The 22,812-nt window shown below is 39.1% G+C and overlaps 1 protein-coding gene across 10 annotated transcripts in view; it reads left to right on the plus strand.

Moving 5' to 3' along the window:
- KCNIP4 (potassium voltage-gated channel interacting protein 4) overlaps positions 1-22,812 on the plus strand; it is a 460,551-nt gene that overhangs the window by 429,932 nt on the left and 7,807 nt on the right. For all 10 annotated transcript variants that reach the window (XM_049795527.1, XM_049795573.1, XM_049795536.1 and 7 more), the window contains 4 exons: positions 5,401-5,470; positions 11,275-11,345; positions 21,249-21,356; positions 22,467-22,571. In XM_049795527.1, coding sequence (XP_049651484.1) covers positions 5,401-5,470; positions 11,275-11,345; positions 21,249-21,356; positions 22,467-22,571 — 354 coding nt within the window. The remainder of the gene's footprint in view (positions 1-5,400; positions 5,471-11,274; positions 11,346-21,248; positions 21,357-22,466; positions 22,572-22,812) is intronic.

The raw sequence follows: 22,812 nt of genomic DNA on the forward strand, positions 1-22,812 counted from the left end.
CCTTGTGGTTAACTTTTCTATAAGCCTGGAAAAAACACTGCACGTTTCAGGTATAAACTTTGCTGATATAATACATTCCTGTAGCCACGCTAAAAAAATGCTTCTATCTGATAAGACATTGACTAATGGTTTGCTGATAATTTTACTGAGTACTTTTACTACATAGCCACTGATGTCTTGCCATGGGAGGGCAATATAGGCTAGATACACATCAATGTGCATTGATTAAACACCAAATACATGTGGTTTTTTTCTGAATAAAACTAGATGTTTAGTCCAAAATCACTAATTTTACTTCCTAGTGTGAGAAATTAATTAGGTATTGCAAACTATGTGAATTACGTAATTATCATTTGGCTCAGTTTTCTGCAAATATGCAAGTCATAAGAAGGCCTATGTTTCAATCACATACATCAGAACAAACATTAGATATAGCAAATTTAAATCAACCTTAGGTATGCAGCTTTGGAAGAAGGGAGTGCAAAAAAATAAAAGTTAATTTTCATAAACCTTAAAAGCGTTAAAGACTGAAAACCCACAAGCTTCAGAACCTATTGTCTCAAGTCTCTAACCTGCACCTTTCTGTCCTGGTCAGTACGTTTCTGTTCATAATGGCAAATTATCAAGGTCCACTTACCAAACAAAGCCTCTCATCCCTTAGAAAAGCTCTGCCACATACACGGATAACTTTGCAAGGCTCTTCAACAGCACAAATTTTCACTGAAGTTAAGGGCTGTCTCAAGCATCACCACACTTCAGGGTACCAAGAAGAGTGAAAAAGTTTTTCTTGCTGTCTAATGTGAGCTCACAAACCTCAGACTGGGGCCACTGAACTTTGTTAAATTGTCTGCCCCTACTAAGCGTTCGGTTCCTTTATCTCTGTTACTGCCCTTCAGGTGGGCTGCCATTAGCTCATCCCTTAGTGATGGCCTAGACTAAACAAGCCCAGCTCTCCTTGTTGGCCATGTGCTCTCATCCCTAGTAGTCTTCGTGGCCTTCTGCTGAACCCTCGTCAGTTCCTCCACATCCCTGGGAGGGCCCCAAGACTGTCCCAAGTAGAGAGAGAGAGAGAGTGTAACTCCCTCAGCTTGCTGGCCTTGGCCCAGTAGGCGGTTTATCTTATAGGCAGCAAGAACTCTTTGTGGGCTCATACTCAGCTTGACATCCGCTGTAACCCCACACCCTTTTCGGCAGTGCTGCAATTCAGCCGGTCACTTCCTAGCTGGTACTGGGACAAGGGATGATTTCTTCCCGGATGCAGAACATTGCAATTCTTGTTGAGCTTCATGAGGTGTCTGTTGGCCCAGATTTCATTTACTAATCCGGCCTAGATTATGTTATTACATGAAGGCCATTTGTTAAATTCTCCTACTGTTTTGATCAAAGCCCTATTATACTCAAATGAAAAATTAGGAACTGGACTGGGCTATGAAAAGCCACTGTGGGTTTAGTTTGTGGGATTTTTGGTAGAGTTAGCTTTAAAGTATGTGCATGCTATTTCAAAATTATGTATGTGTTCTTCTATTAAATTCTGTGTTTATGGAAAATTTAAATTTTCAGTCAGAATAAAAGTACATGCAAAAAGAGAAAATATTATCAGTTGGAGATAATTAAGTCAACGGACATGAACATATGTCTAAATTGAAGCAGAATGAAAACTGACAGCGAATAAAGCATGGGATGGAGAACCTGTCACGCAAAAGCCTATAATTAAAACATTTAAAATTGCCAAAGCTCCTAATACAGCTTTATCCATCATACAAAATTGTTTGTTATGCAGACAAATGTCTGAGCTTTGAGTTTGTTTCTCCTTCATTCGCTTTCCTACTTTTCACTATTTCTCCTTTTTTGTGTCTTTTGGGGTTTGCCTCTTGTCTAAAAGGGGCATCGATTAGGTAGTAAAGAAGAACCCACCTATTGCAGTATTCTTAGAAATACTGAAGAAAAGACAGCTTAGACAGCATGAAGCTTGTAAATAATTTACAAGTTTTGGAGTGGTTCATAAGACCATGTGCTGGAGGTGTAATTTCCCAGCAGTAAAATTGCAAGCCAGAGAGATCATCAAAAGGCAGAATCATATTTATTATTCCCTGCCTCATTTTTCTGTCGGTTTATATTATTTTCTCTTTAAAGGAGGGAGCACTGGACTCGGGAAAAAACGTTCAAGATTAACTTTTCCTCCTTTTATTCTCCAGAAGGAAAATATAATACATCATTAATGCAATTTTAAAAGACTGTCAAACAGAATTTTTCTGTAACAAAATAAATTATATACAGCTGGAGGAAAAAAGACTATAGGAAATGGTTTAAATAAGCCTCACATTTTTCTTTCAAACTATTTAATTATTTTGCTCTCTTTTATAAGAGTTTAATGAACGGTTAGAAAGATTTTTTTAATTATAGTTGATACAATGGAAGAAGTCAGCAATAACTTGATGTAAAGCCATGGGGCATACTTAACAATTGCAATATTAAATCTCTTTCACTGAACTAGAGAAATCTCCTGATAAACACAATAAATCCAGATTTATGAGTCAAGAAAAGAGCAGTCTTGGAGATAAATTATGTTGGCTACATATATATTTAGACTAAAATTATTAAGAACAGAAGTGTTCACTGTCTTGTAGAGTCTCAGAGGAAAGATCCAAGCTAAAGAAAGAAAAGTTTGAACTGATATTTTTGATAAGAGTAATTGGCCAGCATTACAGATTTTTATTTAATATCATTAAGATGCCATTACTACAGACCGCCAAGGATGGAAAAGGTAAGGTGTTACTGGCAATGCTGTGGTAAAAAAGAGCATAGGAAAATACAGATGGTCAACCTAGGTAAACTCAAGAGGTCATTCCTGGCTCTTCTAATATGTAATTCTGTGAAAGTAGGTTGCCTTTTTCAAGCAATGTTTCTTTCAAACAGTATGGTGAAACTGGAGTTCATTAAGTGACAGAAAAAGGTACTACCTTTAAATGGGATGTTCAGATCACGTATTTCTCTAAAAAAAGGCTGCTAACTTATTTTGAACTTACAAAGCATAAATCAGAGACATTTTTCCAGAGTACCTTTAATTCCCCTCTAACATCACGATGTTTAAATGCAGTCAGGAAAAGGGAGTCTTAGTCTTCACAGCTTCAGACTAAGGACTGACACAGTTGGAGTTGCTGGCATTGCCTGTAAAAAAGGGGAGAGCACTCTTTGCAAAATGAGCATAGCGTGAATATCTTTCTCATCCAAGGGAAAGGTAGGAGAATCACTACATGTTAATAAGCTATAGAGTGAGATGAACTTAAATGCACATTCAGTCACTCCTTATTTATTAAGCATCTCAGAAAAATTAAAAAAAAAAACACCAAAAATCAGAGTTGTATGAATTCAAATAGACAGGTTTTCTTTTTAGTTCGCTCAAAATATGCCTAGCTTTTTGTCTGAAAAGAAATTACCCGCATTTCTGAATTCTAAAATACTGCATTGTCCTTTCACACTCCCACCCATTTCAGGGAGAAGGCTGCACTCTTCCTCCTTGCGCAGGTCTGGGAATGATGTAGAGTATATACCGATGTACGCTTGGAAGAGGAGCTTATGAAATACCTTTGTTACATTTTCTGCACTGAATAACTATAATGTTACATCAGTGAGTATCTGAACACTTCACTGATGTTTTCTTTATTGTGCTTCAAATACAAGTAAAAATACTGCTTTTTTGCATGCACTTATAGAACTCCAGAAGGCTTCAGATAAAAAGACAGGCAGCGTAGTAAACCTGCTAGGGACCACAGAGACATGAGACCATCTGACTACAGTCTTTTGGGGAGCTGGTAAAGCAGAGAGTGATGTTTTAGAATGCTTTCACACCCGAATACATGTCAGGAGATGCCACTTCAATTAACAGTTTGCTCCTTACCTGATGAAGGCTGGAGATGCTAGATTCATTTCACTCTTCCTCCCGTTCCCCAGAGGCTTTGGTTTGAAGAGCAGTGTGGCCCAGCAGTCAGTACTTATCTGGTCTTACAGAGAACTGTGCTCTAGTTCTGCCTCCATCAGTGACAGCCTCTGTGAGCAGGAACAAGTAATTTTGTACTTCCGTCTCCGTGACTGCTGTTTGTCTGTCTGTTCTGATAAAACAGGATTTTTTCTCACTACGTGTTTGCACATGCTTAGTTACGGTGAAGAGCTGATTTCGGCTGAGGATAAGTGACATAAATCAAAATAATCCTAGATCTACAGATCTGATGTTTTTTCCAGGCAGTGCCTTCATGTCTCAATTAGCAAGATTACACTATTTGTGTCTTAGCAGAAGTTGTTACAACTACGAATCTCTCAGTGTTCCTTATTTGATCTAACAGAAATATCATTTGCTGTCACAGGAAAAGCTGTTATTACACTGGTAAACGATGTTACACTGTTCTTTATCTTCATTTAAAGCTATTTCCTTTCCCCAGTTTAGGACTAGGAGCACACAGGTTTGAGCCATCAGTCCAAATAGCATAGCAATAGACAAAAATAAATGTATGAACCTTAAAACTTAATTTGTCTTTTCTTACTTACCTTTGTTTCTAGAAATACTTTCCTTTTAAAGAGCTTGCCAGGCTTTTTTCACCCTCTGTGTTGAAGAAGGAATTAAGGCAAAAAGGAATTAAGTGCATTGCCTGAAGTCATCTGCTCAGTCTGGCAAATTCAGGACTAGAAGCTGGCTGTCTGGTCTTTGATGTTTATGTGTGACTTAGTAAACAATACAGTATTCCTTCTGCTTTTCCTACCTCTTTACCCAAGTCATTTTTTGTGAAGTCACTGCTCTAATCCTCTTTTTTCTTCTCCTTCACTTCCTTTTATTTTCTGTGTAATTGCCCTGCTCTGACACTTTCTGCTCTTTCTTTCTTACATATTTCAGTTTATGAAAAAGTTGTAAGAGGCAGAAGGATCTACAAGGTTTGAATAAGATCTTCTGTGGCAGGATCTTTTGGATTCATTGAATATAACTCTTCCGGTAGAATGTTCTGCATGTTATATCAGTAATACCTAACTGCAAATGCAGTTCACATTCCTGCTTTGTTTCCATACCATACAAAATGCTGCTTGCAGCTGCGGGACCAGCTACCCATGGCCCACAGCGACATTGGTAGCTCCACGCACTGCAGCGCTGTGGTTGCTGCTCATGTCTGTCACTCAGGTCTCAAGACTGAAGTTGAGATATATGGCACAGAAGAAATTTTTATCCCAAGGGAACTCTTTAGGAAGGTACTTCAACGTGATAAACATTTAATGCATTAATATTTGGTTGAAAGTGAAAAATCGGACATGGTAAGCTCTCAGAGTCAAATACGTATTCTGTATGGTCTCATGAACAGATGATTTGAGTGGACCAGATTGGATGGTATTCATTTCTTGTCTTTCTCTTTTTTTCAGGAATGCCCCAGTGGCGTTGTCAATGAAGAAACCTTTAAAGAGATTTACTCTCAGTTCTTTCCACAGGGAGGTGAGTACTTGGCAGACGTAATTAGTACTACAGTGAACAAAGAGTTATGTTTGTCAGTTCCTAAGTCTGACAAAAGAGCCTGTTCAGATGAACAAGATTGTTGCCTCAAGCTCTTGTCTGAACTCATGGGTACTTCTTTGATGGCTGGACACATTTTAAAGTGTATCTTTCTGAATGAAATGCAATGATACCTACAAGAAATCAGTCTTCTATTATGAAGTTACTGCCTGTGTTTGGGTACCTTTGAAAACCAGGTTTCTCTGAGTAGGATATTTCTTTTTAAACTTTCTACACAGTCTTCACCATTCTCTTTTATTCCACAAAACCTTTCACAGTAGGAATGAAAACCATAGGAGGCACTACAGGTACCCTCTAATATCGATGGCAGAACCCCCTTGACTTCGGTGGGCTTTCTCTACTTGAATGAGGGCTTTTTTTTTGCTAACTTTAGTTTCAATTAATTAATTTCCAGGGGTTTCATTAATTTCATTAATTCATAAATTTCATTTATCTACATTACCTGTTAGTGCAATGAAGGTAACACAAAACAGTTTTTTGCCTTGAACCTCGTATTTTCTTTTAATTTGAATTGGTTTTCCTCTCTTTTCTTCCTTTTGCTTTTACCATTCAATCCTCCCTCTTCATATTCTCCTACAGCTCTTCAATCCTGCCTCTTCATCTTCTCCCACAGCTCTTGAGATTTGCATGTTTCCCTGGGACTGTTCATAGCTCTTTCTTTTCACTTGTATTAAAAAAAACCCACACTTAATTGGTAGGAACAAAATTTCTCTCAATCAGTTTTATTCTGAATAAAGACCTAGAAAGTAAAGAGCAGCATTCAGTGTGGATTACCATCACTGAAATCCTTAACAAGTAGGCACACTCAATAGGGAAGAACAAAAGGCTAAAAGAGTTGACCTGCCTACTGATTATTTCTATATCTAAGCTTTTTAAACCAGGCTAACAATTACAGTTTCAGATACTATATTTTTTAGTTGCCCTGGCTAGTGAAAATAATTCTCTGCCTGTGATTTACTACACCTTTACTACACTTAAAATAATAATAAAAAAATTCTATTTCCTATTGCTACACTCAAACTTGTTTGTGGGCAAAGAGAAAGCATACCTTTTCTAAAAGTAAAGCTAAAATATGTTGTGAGAATAAATGTAATCTTAAAAGCCTTATCTTTATTATTCCAGACCTAATTGTTACGGAAAGGAAAGAAGATTAATGTAGTTAAAATTGATATATACTCAATTCTCAGTTTCCACCCCTTTTCCTGGTGCTAATGCTTACCCTTCTGCTGCTCCTCTGGGCCTTTAGGGCAGTAGCGTCATTTGGGGGAGGAGGTGGGGACAGCAGTGGACTGTTGGCATCTGGAGTCCTTCCCCGGGAGGATCAGGATGTTCATGTGGGTGCTTCCTTCTTCCTCACTCTAGGATTCACCTGGGGTCTTTTCTGCATGTTTGCTAACATGTTTTCACACCTTTCTTTTCCTCCATTGGTTTGCAGCTCCACATTACACCCAAATCTATTATAGCTGGTGACTTTTATATGTGTTAGATGTTATTTCTTTGTCCTCTTTGCTACCCGTAAAACCAGTTTTGTCCAGCTCCGGAGTTTCTTTAGCCGATCACGGGTGAGTTGTTTACAGCAGTGCCAGCCTGCGCCCTGTCCCTTCTCGTCCCACACCTGCTCTCCCCCGCACCGCATCCCATCTCTCTGCTGCTTCAGGCCTCTGCTGCAGTATGAGGCAAAAAGTTCTTCTCTCCACTGCATCATTGCGTTAGAGTCGTAAATACCTACTTCTGCATAGAATAACTGCCTCGGTTTGCTACCTGTATAAAGCTATAGTTGCACCACACAAGTAAAACCAGTGCGCCTTAGAAAGCTGATCAATTTGAGAGACTGCTGTCACAGCTAAACCTTGGGAAACAAAGCTGCAAGCTGACGAGCCTCGTCCTTGGACAAGCTCCCTCCAACACTTGTGCCTTCTTAGCAGCAGTGGCAATACCGTGCTACTGGGGCACACGGTTATACTGTTCGCTGCAACTCCAACAATGCCATTACTCTATCTGCAACAAAGGAGCTACGCTTTTCTGAAAAGAAAAGGAAAAGAAAAAAAAAAAAAAGCTTTTTCTTCTTGCTTCATTTAACTACAGTAAAATAGAATAAAAAGATTTTTAGCACGGTAGAAAAGTATTGAATCCAGATAATTCACCCATCAGTAACAGATGTTGTTGGGCACTAGTAACAGCGTTTTTAGCTTTCTTAATAAAGCTGTTTCAGACTTCTCGGCAAAGAGCACCAAGAAGTGAGCATCAGAAGCCCTTCCTCTCCCCATCCTTCATGGCCTCCACGCAATGACGTGCAGCCTTAGCGGTACATAAAGACAGTACAAACAAATGTGAAAGCCTTATGTAGTTTTGTCAAAATTTCAGGAAAAATATTTAGTGAAAATGGCAGAAGAGCTGAATTTCCTTCAAAGAGTAACAGCTCACATCACTAATCCTTTAATTTCTGTGGGCCCACTGAGACTTGAACTGTTTTGTGTAGGTTTTGTGCTGGTTCGTAAGTGCCTGTGTTGACTTTTGCCATTTTCTGAGACATATGGGAGCCAAAGTCTATTCTTTGCTCCTCTCATTGGCCAAGGTATCTTCAAAGCACAATTAATTGTCTGTATTTGCATAGCCCTGCACGCTAACAACAGGGGCAGATCATCATATTTAAGTGTCTATTTAAACAGCCAGACTGGAGACTTAAATCTTTGAATATATTGCCAAAGTATTGTGTGCAGCTAAGGCCTTTAAATTTCAGTTGTGCTTAAAATATTGATTTTATGTATTGCTGAATATTAAAGAGGAAAACAGAAGTTTGAAAGTTGTCCCCAAATTAAAATGTGTGTCATACATGTAGATCTGTGCCCCAACTGTCCATGTAATGCAAAACCAGATGCAACATGATGTATCTTCATAATGATTCATATCCGAGCAAACAGAATGATGTTGCGTAAGATTTTAAGCTTCAGGGTGACCAAGCAATCACCAAAAAGTCATTTTTCAATGTCATCCAGCAAGTCACTTCATCAAGCGACTTTCAAGACTATCCAGGACAAGGTACAGGAGGAGTAGAAAGAGGACGAGGGGGCTGCAAGAGTAACAAAGGAGATAACACTGGATTGCAGCCAAAGCAATGTATTTTAAAAGGCAGAAGTAGCTTTGTAAAAAGCTTTCCATGTCAAAAAGGCACTCCAGTAACTTCTTTTTAGAAAACCACTGCCATACAGGTGAATTAATTGCCCCCTGCGTTCATGTAATGGATTACCTGAAATATAACTTGGGATTTGTTCTTCAGCCAGGCAGGTCAGATAAGAATCCACACACTGAATAATTATTACACTCCTCCTCCATTATGAACAGAACAGCTTATGTTCATGGTTTGATAAGGCATACTCTCGGATGTATAATGACTGCCATTTTTTGTCTCTGATGTTTAAAATGCTTTAATGGTGTATTTCAAAGGAATTCTGATTTAATATCTATTCCTGTCTCAACCTGTCAAAATATCAATTTAGCCTACTAGTTATGATATCAGATCCCTGAAAAGAAAACATGTTTTATTTAAAAAGTTAAGCGTTTGTCTAACAGGATAAATGTTCAAGATTTAGGTGGGGCAGGGGCAGGGACGAATCACATTAAGTAGCTCTAATTAAAAGAATAGCGTACCTCATCCTTCCGTGTTTATGAAGGCAACATTTCAGGCCACAATTGCCTGAACAAGCAACCCTGGAAAAGACCTCTGAAGTTTTTTTTTTTTCAGAAGCGGTTACTAGAAAGAAAAGATTCTTCAACTAGAGATTTTTTTTTCATGCCCCGTCATACAAAGAGTAGTATATTGTATCATGTATGGGCAACAAACAATAAAGAACCTTTGTGTTAACCTTTGTGTTTAAATCTACAGAAAATAATTAGGAATATTTCACATGTTTTTAAGAAATGAATGCCAAGAAAATGGGAAGCTGTTTAAAATTCATTTACAGTAATTATACCTCTATAACATATTTTTTCGCTGAAGATGGTTTGCATAGTATATTCTGTTGCACAACAGAAGTCTCAGTAGATTATAGAAAATATGACTATTAAAATCCTAAATATAAACTGAAGTCAACAAATGTACATTTTTCAGTTAAAGTAGGAATTTCTCTGCTGTGCTTAAGCAATTATGCTGATGACTGGATACATGGATGAATGAATGAATGTCTCAATAGTGGTTGGTTGGTTGTTTTTTTAATTCTCTGAAAATGCGTTAACAGACACAGGGTTTAAAGGTTGCAGAGTTTTTCCTGTTACAGTTATTTCACATCACATGAAATTAACTTATTGAAGTAAGACCAGAGACTTCACTTACTAATATCAGGTCCGAATCTGTGAACCACAGATTTTGAGTTTTGGTACATTTGTTTCCTTGGGGTCAAGGTGGCATTTCAGATGAGTGACCCAAGACTATCACTCAGTTTAATTCAAAATGAAGTTTGGGGCTATGACAAAAAATGGTTTTCAGGATTAATATGAAAGGTAAAATGATTTAGTGCCAAGAAATCGGAAAAAGACATCTCAGCACTGATAAGGTTTTTCCATGATAGGAAGGATTTTGTCCTGCAAGGGGGACACAGATTTCATAACACTTCTCACTTTACTAGAAGTTTGTAAGGCTAACGTTAATTAACCTAAAATTAATGTAAATACATGAAGTTTCTAAAAACAAATTAAAAAAAAGAGCAATGAATATTAAAAGTAAACATGAGCCTACATTAATTTGCATGATTTTGAGGGAGGGAAAAGACACTGAGGAAAGCTGACTTCCTATAACGGCAGCAGCTTGTACCTCACAGCAGCAGGGCAGTCTCTGGAGAAGTTCTCTCTTCGCAATATATTACTCCTGGAGCCTCTTGTGCCTCTCAGAAGGCATTCAGTGGAAATGGAAAGATGGATCTTTACAAAAACTGAGAGGCTTGACAGATTTATATTTATTGTGTTTCTAAAATGAGTAGATATGCACTAGTCAGTAGGTTTGAAATGCACACAAACAATTAGTAAAGGGATCACTTATTTAAGGTCATCTTTCAGAGTCTTATTGACCATTTCAGTTAGTCACAACCAGTTTTTCCAAGGTTTTTAAGCACATAGCCCTCATATGGTGTTCATGGGAATAAAGCAGCAACCCAGCTTTAAGAATCTGCTTCTCCAGACAGGATTTTATCTCACTTGTGGATGAGCACATGACCCAAGTACAGCAGCAGCTTTCTGATAAGCTCAGCTTCAACCTGGCTAACTGGCCTGTCTTCAGAGTAAAAATGATATACCAGATGCACAGATGGTACTATCTGCTTCCCCCATGTAAAGTGAACAAATGAATGCATTTTTCTTCTTTAACATATGAGATAGATCCCCTATCATGGTCATTTAACTGATACAGTAGCATTCCCATTAACACAGGTTGTTTCAGAGTACAGTAACATGACTTCTTTGCTGTTTATTCAGATATCAGTGATTAGCAGAAATGCAAATGAAAATGAATATTCTAGACCAGAATTTTAGATTTTCTGTTCCTAACAGTGTAGCTACCCACATACTTGCACTTATCCCTCCTCCCTTGCCAAAAAAAGAAGTTTAAACTGAATTGAAAATTTAGTCTTGCTGTCAAATTTTGGTATCAAAATATATCTTGGTATCAAATTTTTTCATGAAATTAAATGAAATAAGGTGTGCTTACTATGAATTATTTTTACTGTTTTAAATTGTAGATTCCACAACTTATGCACATTTTCTGTTTAATGCATTTGACACTGATCACAATGGATCTGTAAGTTTTGAGGTAAGTGATGCTGTTACTTCATTCTCTGCAATTGAATATTTTGCTATTCCTTGTAATTAAGTCCAGTTTGGTGGTTTTTATTATATGGCTTACATTATGAAAAATTTAGCTTATGTGACTCAAGTTTCAATATCTTCCAATGTATTAACAACAGTAATTATTATTATTTTACACTTGCATATCCCAAAATGGTAACTCAGACTGTGCTGCTGGGTAGTATTTTTATAAATCTGTTCATTTAAAAGGTAACTCAATTTACATGCAAGTTACATAAAATAATCCTTATCTTCCTCCCTGCCTCTGCAAGGTGAGAAGGACTCTGAACTACAACTAATGTTATGGGGATGACTCAGCCAAGACAGGATTGCTCCCACACTCTATTAGTTTCCAAGAGAAGGCTCTGCAAAAAAAAGGCTTGAAAGCAAATGTATTTCAAGGCAGAAGAGTTTGAAACTCATTCTTCCTCCATTTAACTGCCCCATCTGTTTTCAAGATTCTGCCTTTCCCTGCTAAGGCTGATGTCATCACTTGCAAAGGCTGATGTCATCAATGCAATAACATGGTATAGAGGGCAATTCACTTCAATAGTGTAGATGAAAACAGGATGTACAAAATACTGCAAAGGAGCCGTTATTTTAAGCTATAAAATTAAAAAAATAATCTCTCAGTTTATTTGCAAAAGGATATGTTTGCTTTGGTTTTTTTTGTTTATAATGGACGAATGATATCCTTACAACTTCAGATTGGATTGGGGTAAACACACCCACTTTAAATTTTTTATGATTTACTTGAGTGAAAGATGCTGTGAGGTCTGACGGAAAATTTTTTTAAAGCATTTTCATTGCTTTATTATTGATGTAAGATGGAAGGAGAAGCCTCACCAAGCAGGTGCACTGTGATCAGAAATCTATACCGCAATTGGGACTATAAGCAGATCACCAGATTCATTCAGATATCAGTGATGAGCAAGGTAAGGGACTCTGGAGTGCAGGTAGTTTTTTCATCAGTCCTCCCGGTCAAAGGGAAGGGGTTTGAAAGGGCCAGTCGAGTCTGGTGAATCAACAAATGATTACAGGACTGGTCCCCAGCCAGGGGTTCCACTACTTAGACCACAGGACTTGCTTTGAGAAACCTGGTCTACTGGGGGCTGACCAGGTTCATCTATCAAAGAAGGGGAAGATCATCTTTGGTCATAGGCTTTCCAAGCTGGTGAAGAGGGGTTTGAACTAAAGTTGCTGGGCGAGGGGAACCTCAGTTCATCCCACTACTACCAGCTGGATGCGAGTGACGGCAATAGATGTCCGGAGCCTGGAGAGGGATCACAGGTCAGCGGGAGAGCACCTCAAGAGCAACACAGAGGAATTCCAGCTAGTAAGTCAGCTTCATCAGGGGCCCAGATTAAATGATTCTATGCAAATGCACGTAGCATGAGGAATAAACAAGAGGAATTAGAGCTGTGCGCACGCTTGCAGGGCTATGATCATACTGGCATCACGGAGACGTGGTGGGATGGCTTCTATGACTGGAGTGTTGGAATGGAAGGATACAGGCTCTTTAGGAAGGACAGGCAGGGGAGACAAGGAGGGGGTGTCACCGTCTGTGTCAAAGACCAGCTGGAGTGCATGGAGCTCCACCTGGGGATGGATCAGGAGCTGACCCAGAGTTTATGGGTCAGGATTAAAAGGAGGGCAGGGACAGGTGACATTATAGTGGAGGTCTGCCACAGGCCATTCGACCAGGAAGACCGAGCAGATGAGGCCCTCTATAGACAGCTAGAGGCAGCCTCACGTTCACAAGGCCTGGTCCTCATGGGGAACTTCAGCCACCTCGATGTCTGTTGAAAGGACAACACAGCAGGGCATAAGCAATCCGGGAGGTTCCTGGAATGCACTGATGACAACTTCCTTCTCCACGTAATAGAGGAGCCAATGAGGAAAGGTGCTATGCTGGACTTTGTTCTCCCCAACAAGGAGGGGCTTGTGGGGAATGTGAAGCTCAAGGGCAGCCTTGGCTGCCGTGACCATGAAATGGCGGAGTTCAAGATCCTTAGGGCAGTGAGGAGCGCACACAGCAAGCTCACTGCGCTCGACTTCAGGAGAGCAGACTTTGGCTGCTTCAGGGATCTGCTTGGAAGAGTACCATGGGATAAAGCCCTGGAGGGAAGAGGGGCCCAAGAAAGCTGGTTAATATTCAACGGTCACCTCCTCCAAGCTCAGGAGCAATGCATCCCAACAAAGAGGAAGTCAGGCAAAAACTCCAGGAGCCCTGCATGGATGAACAAGGAGCTCCTGGACAAACTCAAACACAAAAACGAAGCCTACAGAGGGTGGAAGCAAGGACAGGTTGCCTGGGAGGAATACAGTGAAATTGTCTGAGCAGCCAGGGATCAGGTTAGGAAAGCTAAAGCCCTGGTTGATAGAATTAAATCTGGCCAGGGTCGTCAAGGGCAACAAGAAAAGCTTCTATAGGTACATTGGTGATAAAAGGAAGACTAGAGCGAATGTGAGCCTTCTCCAGAAGGAAACGGGAGACCTGGTTACCTGGGACACAGAGAATGCTGAGGTACTCGATGACATTTTTGCCTCAGTCTTCACCAGCAAGTGCTCCAGCCACACCACCCAAATTGCAGAAGGCAAAGACAGGGACTGGGAGAATGAAGAACTGCCCACTGTAGGAGAAGATCAGGTTCGAGACCATCTAAGGAACCTGAAGGTGCACAAGTCCATGGGACCCGATGAGATGCATCCGTGGGTCTTGAGAGATGTGGTGAATGAAGTGGCTAAGCCACTATCCATCATATTTGAGAAGTTGTGGCAGTCTGAGAAAGTTCCCACTGATTGGAAAAGGGGAAACATAACCCCTTTATTTGCAAAGGGAAAAAAGGAAGACCTGGGGAACTACAGGCCAGTCTCACCTCTGTGCCTGGCAAGATCATGGAGCAGATCCTCCTGGAAACTATGCTAAGGCACATAGAAAATAAGGAGGTGATTGGTGACAGCCAACATGGCTTCAGTAAGGGCTAATCATGCCTGACAAATCTGGTGGCTTTCTAGGACAGGGTTACACAATTGGTGGATAAGGGAAGAGCAACAGACGTCATCTGCCTGGACTTGTGCAAAGTATTTGACACCGTTCACACAACACATCCTTGTCTCTGAATTGGAGAGACATGTATTTGATGCATGGACTACTCAGTAGGTAAGGAATTGGCTGGTTGGTTGCACTCAAAGAGTTGTGGTCAACGGCTCGATATCTGAGTGGAGACCAGTGATGAGTGGTGTTCCTCAGGGGTCAGTATTGGGACTGGCGCTGTTTAACATCTTTGTCGGTGACATGGACAGTGGGATTGAGTGCACCCTCAGCAAGTTTGCTGATGACACCAGGCTGTGTGGTGTGGTCAACACGCTGGAGGGAAGGGATGCCACCCAGAGGGACCTTGACAGGCTTGAGAGGTGGGCCCATGCAAACCTCATGAAGTTCAACAAGGCCAAGTGCAAGGTCCTGCACATGGGTCGGGGCAATCCCAAGCACAAATACAGGCTGGGCTGAGAATGGATTGAGAGCAGCCCTGTGGAGAAGGACATGGGGGACTTGGTTGACAAGAATCTCAATATGACATGGCAATGTGCGTTTGCAGCCCAGAAAGCCAACTGTATCCTGGGCTGCATCAAAAGAAGCATGACCAGCAGGTCAAGGGAGGTGATTGTCCCCCTCTACTCCACTCTGGTGAGACCCCACCTGCAGTACTGCGTTCAGCTCTGGGGCCCCAACATAAGAAGGACATGGACCTGTTGGAGCGAGTCCCGAGAAGGGCCACAAAGATGATCAGAGGGCTGGAGCACCTCTCCTATGAAGACAGGCTGAGGGAGTTGGGGTTGTTCAGCTTGCAGAAGAGAAGGTTCCAGGAAGACCTTAGAGCAGCCTTCCAGTACCTAAAGGGGGCCTGCAGGAAAGCCGGAGAGGGACTTTTTACAAGGCCATGTAGTGACAGGACAAGGGATAATGGCTTTAAACTGAAAGAGGGTAGACTTAGATTAGGTGTAAGGAAGAAGTTCTTGACTGTGAGGGTGGTGAGGCACTGGAACAGGTCGCCCAGAGAGGCTGTGGATGCCCCATCCCTGGCAGTGTTCAAGGCCAGGTTGGATGGGGCTTTGAGCAACCTGCTCTGGTGGAAGGTGTCCCTGCCCATGGCAGGGGGTTGGAACTAGATGATCTTTAAGGTCCCTTCCAACACAAATTATTCTATAATTCTGTGATTATTTGCATTTATTTAAAAAAACATTAACTCCATCTACCTTTTTCCAGGCAACTGAAATCAATGGGCTCCATGTGAAACTAGAAGTAGGATTGGAGGTTTTATTCACATCTTCTGTACATAGGCTATTTCTACAAGGAATCCTTCTGGTCAAATCAGCAACAGCAGAGGCGATGAGAGAAAACATTTTTAGCATTAGTATTTGAGAAGTATTTCTGCTGTTAGCATTAAGAATACTGAGAACAAAAGAAGCTTTTGTATCTTTCCTGGACAATTTGTTGACATTTGTATCTGAGACAGAAAGCCTTAAGAAATGCAGTAGATATGAAGCCCTTTTTAAGGGATTTTAATATCTCAAAGTGCAGGTCTCTGTATAAAAAAGGCTTTGGAATGAAATAAATCACAAAAAATAAAGGCAGCAGTGGGTTTTTTTCATTGCCAAAACAGAAATTTCCAGCTTACTTTTGTTCAATATTAACTCAGAGTGATCCAGACTTTGATATTATTTGCAATAATTTTGAATTCAGCATAACTCTACTGTTGTCAAAGGACTCTTGTTTCTGTGTCCTTGTACCATGTAGCAGCATTATACTTACAAATTGTATGATAGACATTTTAAAAGCATCCTTCTTATGTTAAAGATGTTTAGGGTTTTTTTCTAATCATGTGAAAGTAGCTGCAAAATGTGAAAGTAGATATTGTGAAATGTGAAAAATACAATCATGTCATTTTTTTTCCTGCTCCTTCTTATCCTAGGTACCAATATGTACTCTAGTTTTCTAATTTCCATTAGAAAAAAACCCCAAACAAACAGCACAAAAGATAGAGAAAAAGAGAGCGATTTAAAAATTTGGAGATTAAATAATCATTCATCCCAGTTTACTTTCTAAATCGAAGTGTAGGAGTAAATACAATTTAATATAATGACCTATGATGAAAAACACTCTTTGGCTCTCTTCTATGTAAAAAGGATATGAAAATCTGAAATGGTACTGAAAGAATGTAGGTAAGAATGGCATTTCTTGTGTTGCACTCTCCTTTTTCTAATGAAGCAGTGGTAGCTGGAGTTGTGGGGAAGAAGAAAGAGAATTTGTCCTAGCTTTTTGCTCTTTTTTCCTCAAATTTTCAACCATCAAAAATGAAGTGTTAGACTTTAGCACAACTTAAATGCACACCTTCATTGGATGAGATTGCGTGGTGAGATTGCTATGTCCTTAGAGTTTGGTCAGCCCTAAATCTGTATACTCTCTGATAGGAGTCAGGCTCTCCAACTGAAGCATTTTATGTAGCATAAAAAAACAAACTCATGAAACTAGCCGCTTGAACCTACCTCTTCTTATCCCATTGATACACTGATTGTATCAATTTTGAGACTAACTTATTTCATAGGTTACACCAACTAGTTTTGCTTTAACACAAGGAACAAACAGTTTCAGAAAACCTAGTGACCCAGCTATTGAAGGGTTCTTTTGGCATATTAGTGAACTGAAGTTCTTTTTTCCATCAGACAGAAACAGATGTGAAAGCAAGGTTTCCACTTGCTTCATGAATATTGTAAATGAACCAAAATGAAGATCTAGGCCTCAAGGCTATTTACACAGCCAGGAAAATTGAGGCTAATTAACTTCAGACCTATAGTCAAAGGTAAAGCACATTGCACCCACTTGCAAATATCCAAATCAGTATCCTGAGTTTGTTATACATGCAGATTAAAGCTAGTCTAAATGTGGTCTTGACGAGAGGAAAGTCACTCAGTAATCCCACTAATTCTGAGTGCCTTAAAGTACAAAGCTGTGCCCAAATGCAATGGGAATGTTTAAAGATTTTTTTTTAATCAAAACCAAACTTGTATTTGTTTATCAAAAAAAAATGATTAATAATTCTTAGCAAAGCCATTGGTGATTTCCTGATTGCTTTATTCCTCAATTGTTACCTGAGAATTTTTCATTAATTAATAAAGTAACAAGCACGTTAACTCAGTTACATAGGAGAGTCTAGATCTTAAGATCAAACACAACTTTGATATTTCTCTAATAATAACAGTGACAAACAGTCATTGTCTGCAAGGCAGTAATATGAGGGTAGCTGTTTAATGAATCATAGAATCATAGAATGGTTTGGGTTCTGAATGTCTGTGTTCGACACAAAAAGCCTTGTTCATATCATGTAGGAAATAAGCTAATTTTTCTCAGGACAGTGGTGATCTCTCAAGCATTTTAGTACCAGCTGGTGTAAAGTAGCTACAAAGAAATATATTTCCTTTTAAGAGCAGCTCCTCCTCAGTGATCTTTGTTTTATATGCGCCAGGGCTCCACCACTTCTGTCACTCACATTCATCACGTGATTCCTTTCCAAAATCCTAAGGTCTAAATCCAAAAATGCATTTAGGTGCCTGTCTACCTTCTTCTGGCCTTGAACAAAACACATAGGAACACATGATCAGGTGGAATAATTTTGAGCTTTCCTATGGATTTGAGACAGCACACTATTAAGCTTGTTAATTAATTTATTAATGAACTAGCTCTCCCCAAAGATTTACTGAGGGATAAAGCAATCAGAAAGTCATCAACAACCTTGCTAAGAGATAATTTATCACTGCTGGGAAAAAACCCAAATGCAAGTTAATCCCAGATCACAGCCAGAGGTTTATACAGCTGTGGTGCAGGACTGAAGTGTGAGCAGGCTGTGATATTGAGTGCACAGAGGCTCCAATACAGGTGCAATGATGCTCCATTTTGCAACCCTTCAGTGAGACATCCCCCTTTCTTGCAGAATCAAAGTTAGGCATGGGAGAGTTTGGCATTTAATGGAAGTCTTCACAGGTATTAGCAGGCTTAGCAGGAAGCCAGCAAGTTAGAAATAGGAGACTGTGGAAAGGAGTAAAGGCAAGTACCAAAGCACAGACTTCTGTGCTTCTAACTTGGCTGGCACAGACTGAAGAGAAACCTGACCTAGAGTTGTGTCTCAGCCCAGATCTCCTCTGGAGTGTTAGGCTCCTTTGTGACCCTAAGTCAGATGCACCGCTCCTCATTAGGTGCTCAGCTGAGCAGGACCGTCCCTCTCAGTGGCCAGTGGGGATGTAAGCGTCCAAGCAGTACTGTGACTCTTCAAAAACGAATAGGCTCTAAGAGTAGAATTCCTCTCTCCCCGGAAATCAGATGTCTAAATCGGGAATAAAAACACATCTGGGTACTCTAATACTATCATGGGGACTTGAGTTCATGCTCCTTGCTAAATGGTGGCCTGATTCATGTGTTGTCACTGAGTTGTTGGTAACAAGCATACAGACAGATGCTCCCTGAGCTCAGCTGCTACCCTCAGCACCGTTGCTTTACTATGGCTTTCTGCACTGGATTATTTGCATAATAGCTAGTATAGCTATCCTGCCTTCCACCATACAGAGCATTTTTCTCTTTGAGGATCTAGCCCAAAATACCTTGTGGTTTTAGCCTATGTCCATTGAATCAGATTTTCTATTTCTGTAGGATTTTATTGCTGTATTCTTCAGTTGCATGAAAGCAAGTATGTAGAAAAGATGCCCCTTCCTAACTGGTCCTTCTTCAGCTCATCACAACTTCCTCTTATAAGTCCTTTCTATTGTTCCTGAGATGGACTCCTGCACAACACTCAGACAAAGGCAATGCACCTGAACTGAACTATGTATGATTCCCAAACATGTGGATGCAATATGGAAGGACATAATTCACTCTTGCAAAGTTTAGAGCACACACCTGGAAGGTTTTTGAGTTGTCTCAGCTTTTATAAGGACATTCAGTCCCATGCAAAACAGCAAAAAGTCAATTTTTCTTATGCATGGCTTTTAAAACCCATGGTAGAAGGGCAGCTTTGCAAATGGGGATATAAACGATGCCAGGAAGCCAGCTAAGATATGAGTGGCGCATCACAGAGAGGAAGAAAGAGAAATAATCAGGACAAGAAAAATATATATGGTTTAGATAGAATAAATGCAAAACTGTTGCTGGTGCCAAATTAAAAATAAATTCAGAGTTCTGAAATATAATACTCCAAGAAAATAAGGTTATTGGAGACCTTTGCAAGGGACTTCAGGGTAAAACTATATCAAGAATGTAAAACAGTGTAGAAAAGATTTGAAGACGTGGTAGTGAATTAAAAAGGTTAATTACTAATGCTGTAATGTGATCAGATCTGTTCTGAATTTCTTGAACATTTTAATACTTAATAGTACATTGTTAAAGAGCTGTTTGGAGATTTAACCCTGTGACCCCTCAATTAGTCACTGAGATGAAGACAAGACAATTTGAGCAAAACTCTTTCAAGATTCATGTATCCGTTTACACCAAAGGGCACATATACCAATAAGACATAAACTTATGACAGACTAAGAAAACGCAGAGCATACCACTTGAATAGTTAAAAAGACTGAAGCTGTCAAAAGAGCTGTCTGTGCCTACTAGACCATCTGAGGCCATGATATCTGTGTATGCTTCACTGTATCGGGCATCCTTATTTGACTGTGTGGTACATCAGACCTTTGTGATTTATGTCTAACCGCAGTGCAGTCTTTTCCACTGTTCCTGTTCTAAGGAAATGCATAAACTTTGCTGGTGCTGATAAGAAATTTTTCAGCTTTTATTGTCTCTGCTTTAATGGTACTCTAAGACTTCCTGTATGTCTTTGCCAATGACGTAGAAATGCACATTTAAATACAAGCTCTTGACATATTCTGCTCAGCCTATTATGGAGACAATTTCACAGATTTATGGGTTTACAAGCATATCAAATAGAAAAAAAGTAGAGGAGACAGTTAGGAAAAAATGCCATTCTTTAAACAAAGTTATCATGGTAAGAAATACAGAAGACAGGGGATGACACATCCCAGTTGATATCTTCTTCAATCTGGAAGATGATCACTAAATGTAAATGGGGATTCTGCTGTCAAAAGAGTATTAATTATGAAACAAAATTCTATAACCAAATACTACATATAAATAATCTCGAAAGTCTTCTGATTTATTTCTGTGGAATAGCTCTACAGCAATAGAACATTGGTGGGTCACAAAAGCATTAAGGTGGTACGTGGACATACAATATTATTCCCTATCATATTTCCAATAAGGGGTTTAAGTATTGAGGTGTACTGGAGCATACACAAAGTTTCAAATGTTGACTGCAGCAGATTGTTCAAAGAGGTCTGGGAACCATATATTCCACTTCCAACAAGGTATAGATTTAACAAGAATTTAATGTTCCTTAGTAGATAGTTCTTCCAAAATTGGTCTCCTGTGCCTAGATTAATCTAACTCCCACTTAAGCTTTTTTTTTGGACCATTAAACCATGGGGATTGTTTTTCTGTGGTATTAAGCTCAACAGGAACTGCTTATGTGAGGCATTTCAGAGGATAAATCCACTAACAGAAAATTATGGCTTATTTTATAGAAAATTACTTAATTTACTTATTAATTATAAGTCTGGCAACAGTGCCTAGATTGTTACCTTTTTTTAAAAAAAAAAAAGCAATCCTTAACACTTACTGTGAAGCAAAAAAAATAGAAACAACACATCTTTCCAGACTTCTGTCCTTCTGACGAACGCATTATTCTGGATTTCTGAGTGTTTGTGAAAAACTGCTCAATTCCAAACTGACCAAGACCTTTTGTCTACTTAGGATTTTGTTATGGGTCTCTCAATTTTACTCCGAGGGACAGTACAGGAGAAACTGAACTGGGCTTTCAATTTGTATGATATAAATAAGGATGGATATATAACTAAAGAGGTAAGGTTTACTTTTTACACTAATCACTGAAACTAAGAGTTGTATAAGTGAGTCCTGCTTTCAAAGAAGAATGGTTTCATTGTCAAATTAGACATGTTAACAAATAAACATATATTATGAAACTAGATATGCTAAAAATAATTTTCTCATTTTAAAGGCATATATAAAAGTTAGAAAGATAAAATCTTCACAGAAACTGTAAAAGGTCAGAATTCTTCAGGTACAGAAATGCTTGGCTTCAACTTATGCCTATGTATTTGCACATACAGCCACTAAAATAAAAAGTAGTTTGGTAGGATATTTGGACAAAAAAAGAGTTAAGTACGTGGGCCAAAATTGTTACTTATTTTATGAATCTACTTCTAAAAATTTTTACTTGAAACAGAATTTATATAAAAAGATTCCTACATCTTTTATTCTGCAGGGATTCAAACACAAATTACAGTAAGACCAAATGAGTGCTTTCATAAAAATATGTTTTTTTAAAACCGGGTCTTTATGTAAAAATATATATATATATTACACTTATAATTTTATGCCTTTAGAAAAAACATTTCATGATTATTATAAAAGAGTGATCTACAGAATAATTTCTCAGCATACTGGCAGATTACTTGTTTTTATAATTATTCTTATAGTTTTCACAAGCCACTCTACTAACAAAATTAAAAGCTTTTGATGTAAAAGGACTCTGCCTATGTGCAGTTGTGTGCTTGGGTGTTTCTATTTTCTCTAAGGAAACCTTAGTTGTAAGAAGCTGATGTGCTTTGACTATTCACTTGCTGTTACACAACTTCTTTTCCTGTTTAGTTTTATTCACAAGACCTCAGGAGATTCTTCCCACAATCCATGAACTTGCACATATTCCAAATAATTTAAAATAAAACCATACATCTGCATCTATTAAAAAAATTTATCTGTGAAAGCTGAACTAACATGCTAGAATTTCTAGGACAATAGTAGTTCTTGAAGCTGTTCAGTCATAAAATCACAGCACGATCTCAGAATTTTATTCTAAAATGTAAATCCTAAGAATAATTTCTGTGTTCTGAGTTCAAGCAGTGTCTACAACACACCTTACATTACACAGACATATTTTTTCCTCCTCAGGAAATGCTTGATATCATGAAAGCAATATATGATATGATGGGAAAATGTACCTATCCTGTTCTCAAGGAGGATGCTCCTAGACAACATGTGGAAACATTTTTCCAGGTGGGTCTGGTAACATAGGAGCCAAAAAGACTGCTCTGTTAGCAGGTATGGAAAGATTTTCATTGCTGTAACAGTTTTGCATATCCTACCAATTTTGTAATCCTTTTTCTTCTCTGTGGTTCCATCCCAAGTTTCTCAGATCTACTCATTACACCGTGTTTTTTCAACAATAAGCTCCTTGAGCGTATTCTACTATATCACTTCCTACATCTTTACAGCATTTTGGCCTGGTTGTTCCTAG

Source organism: Accipiter gentilis, chromosome 3, assembly GCF_929443795.1.
Source record: "Accipiter gentilis chromosome 3, bAccGen1.1, whole genome shotgun sequence".
Taxonomy (NCBI): Eukaryota; Metazoa; Chordata; class Aves; order Accipitriformes; family Accipitridae; genus Astur; species Astur gentilis.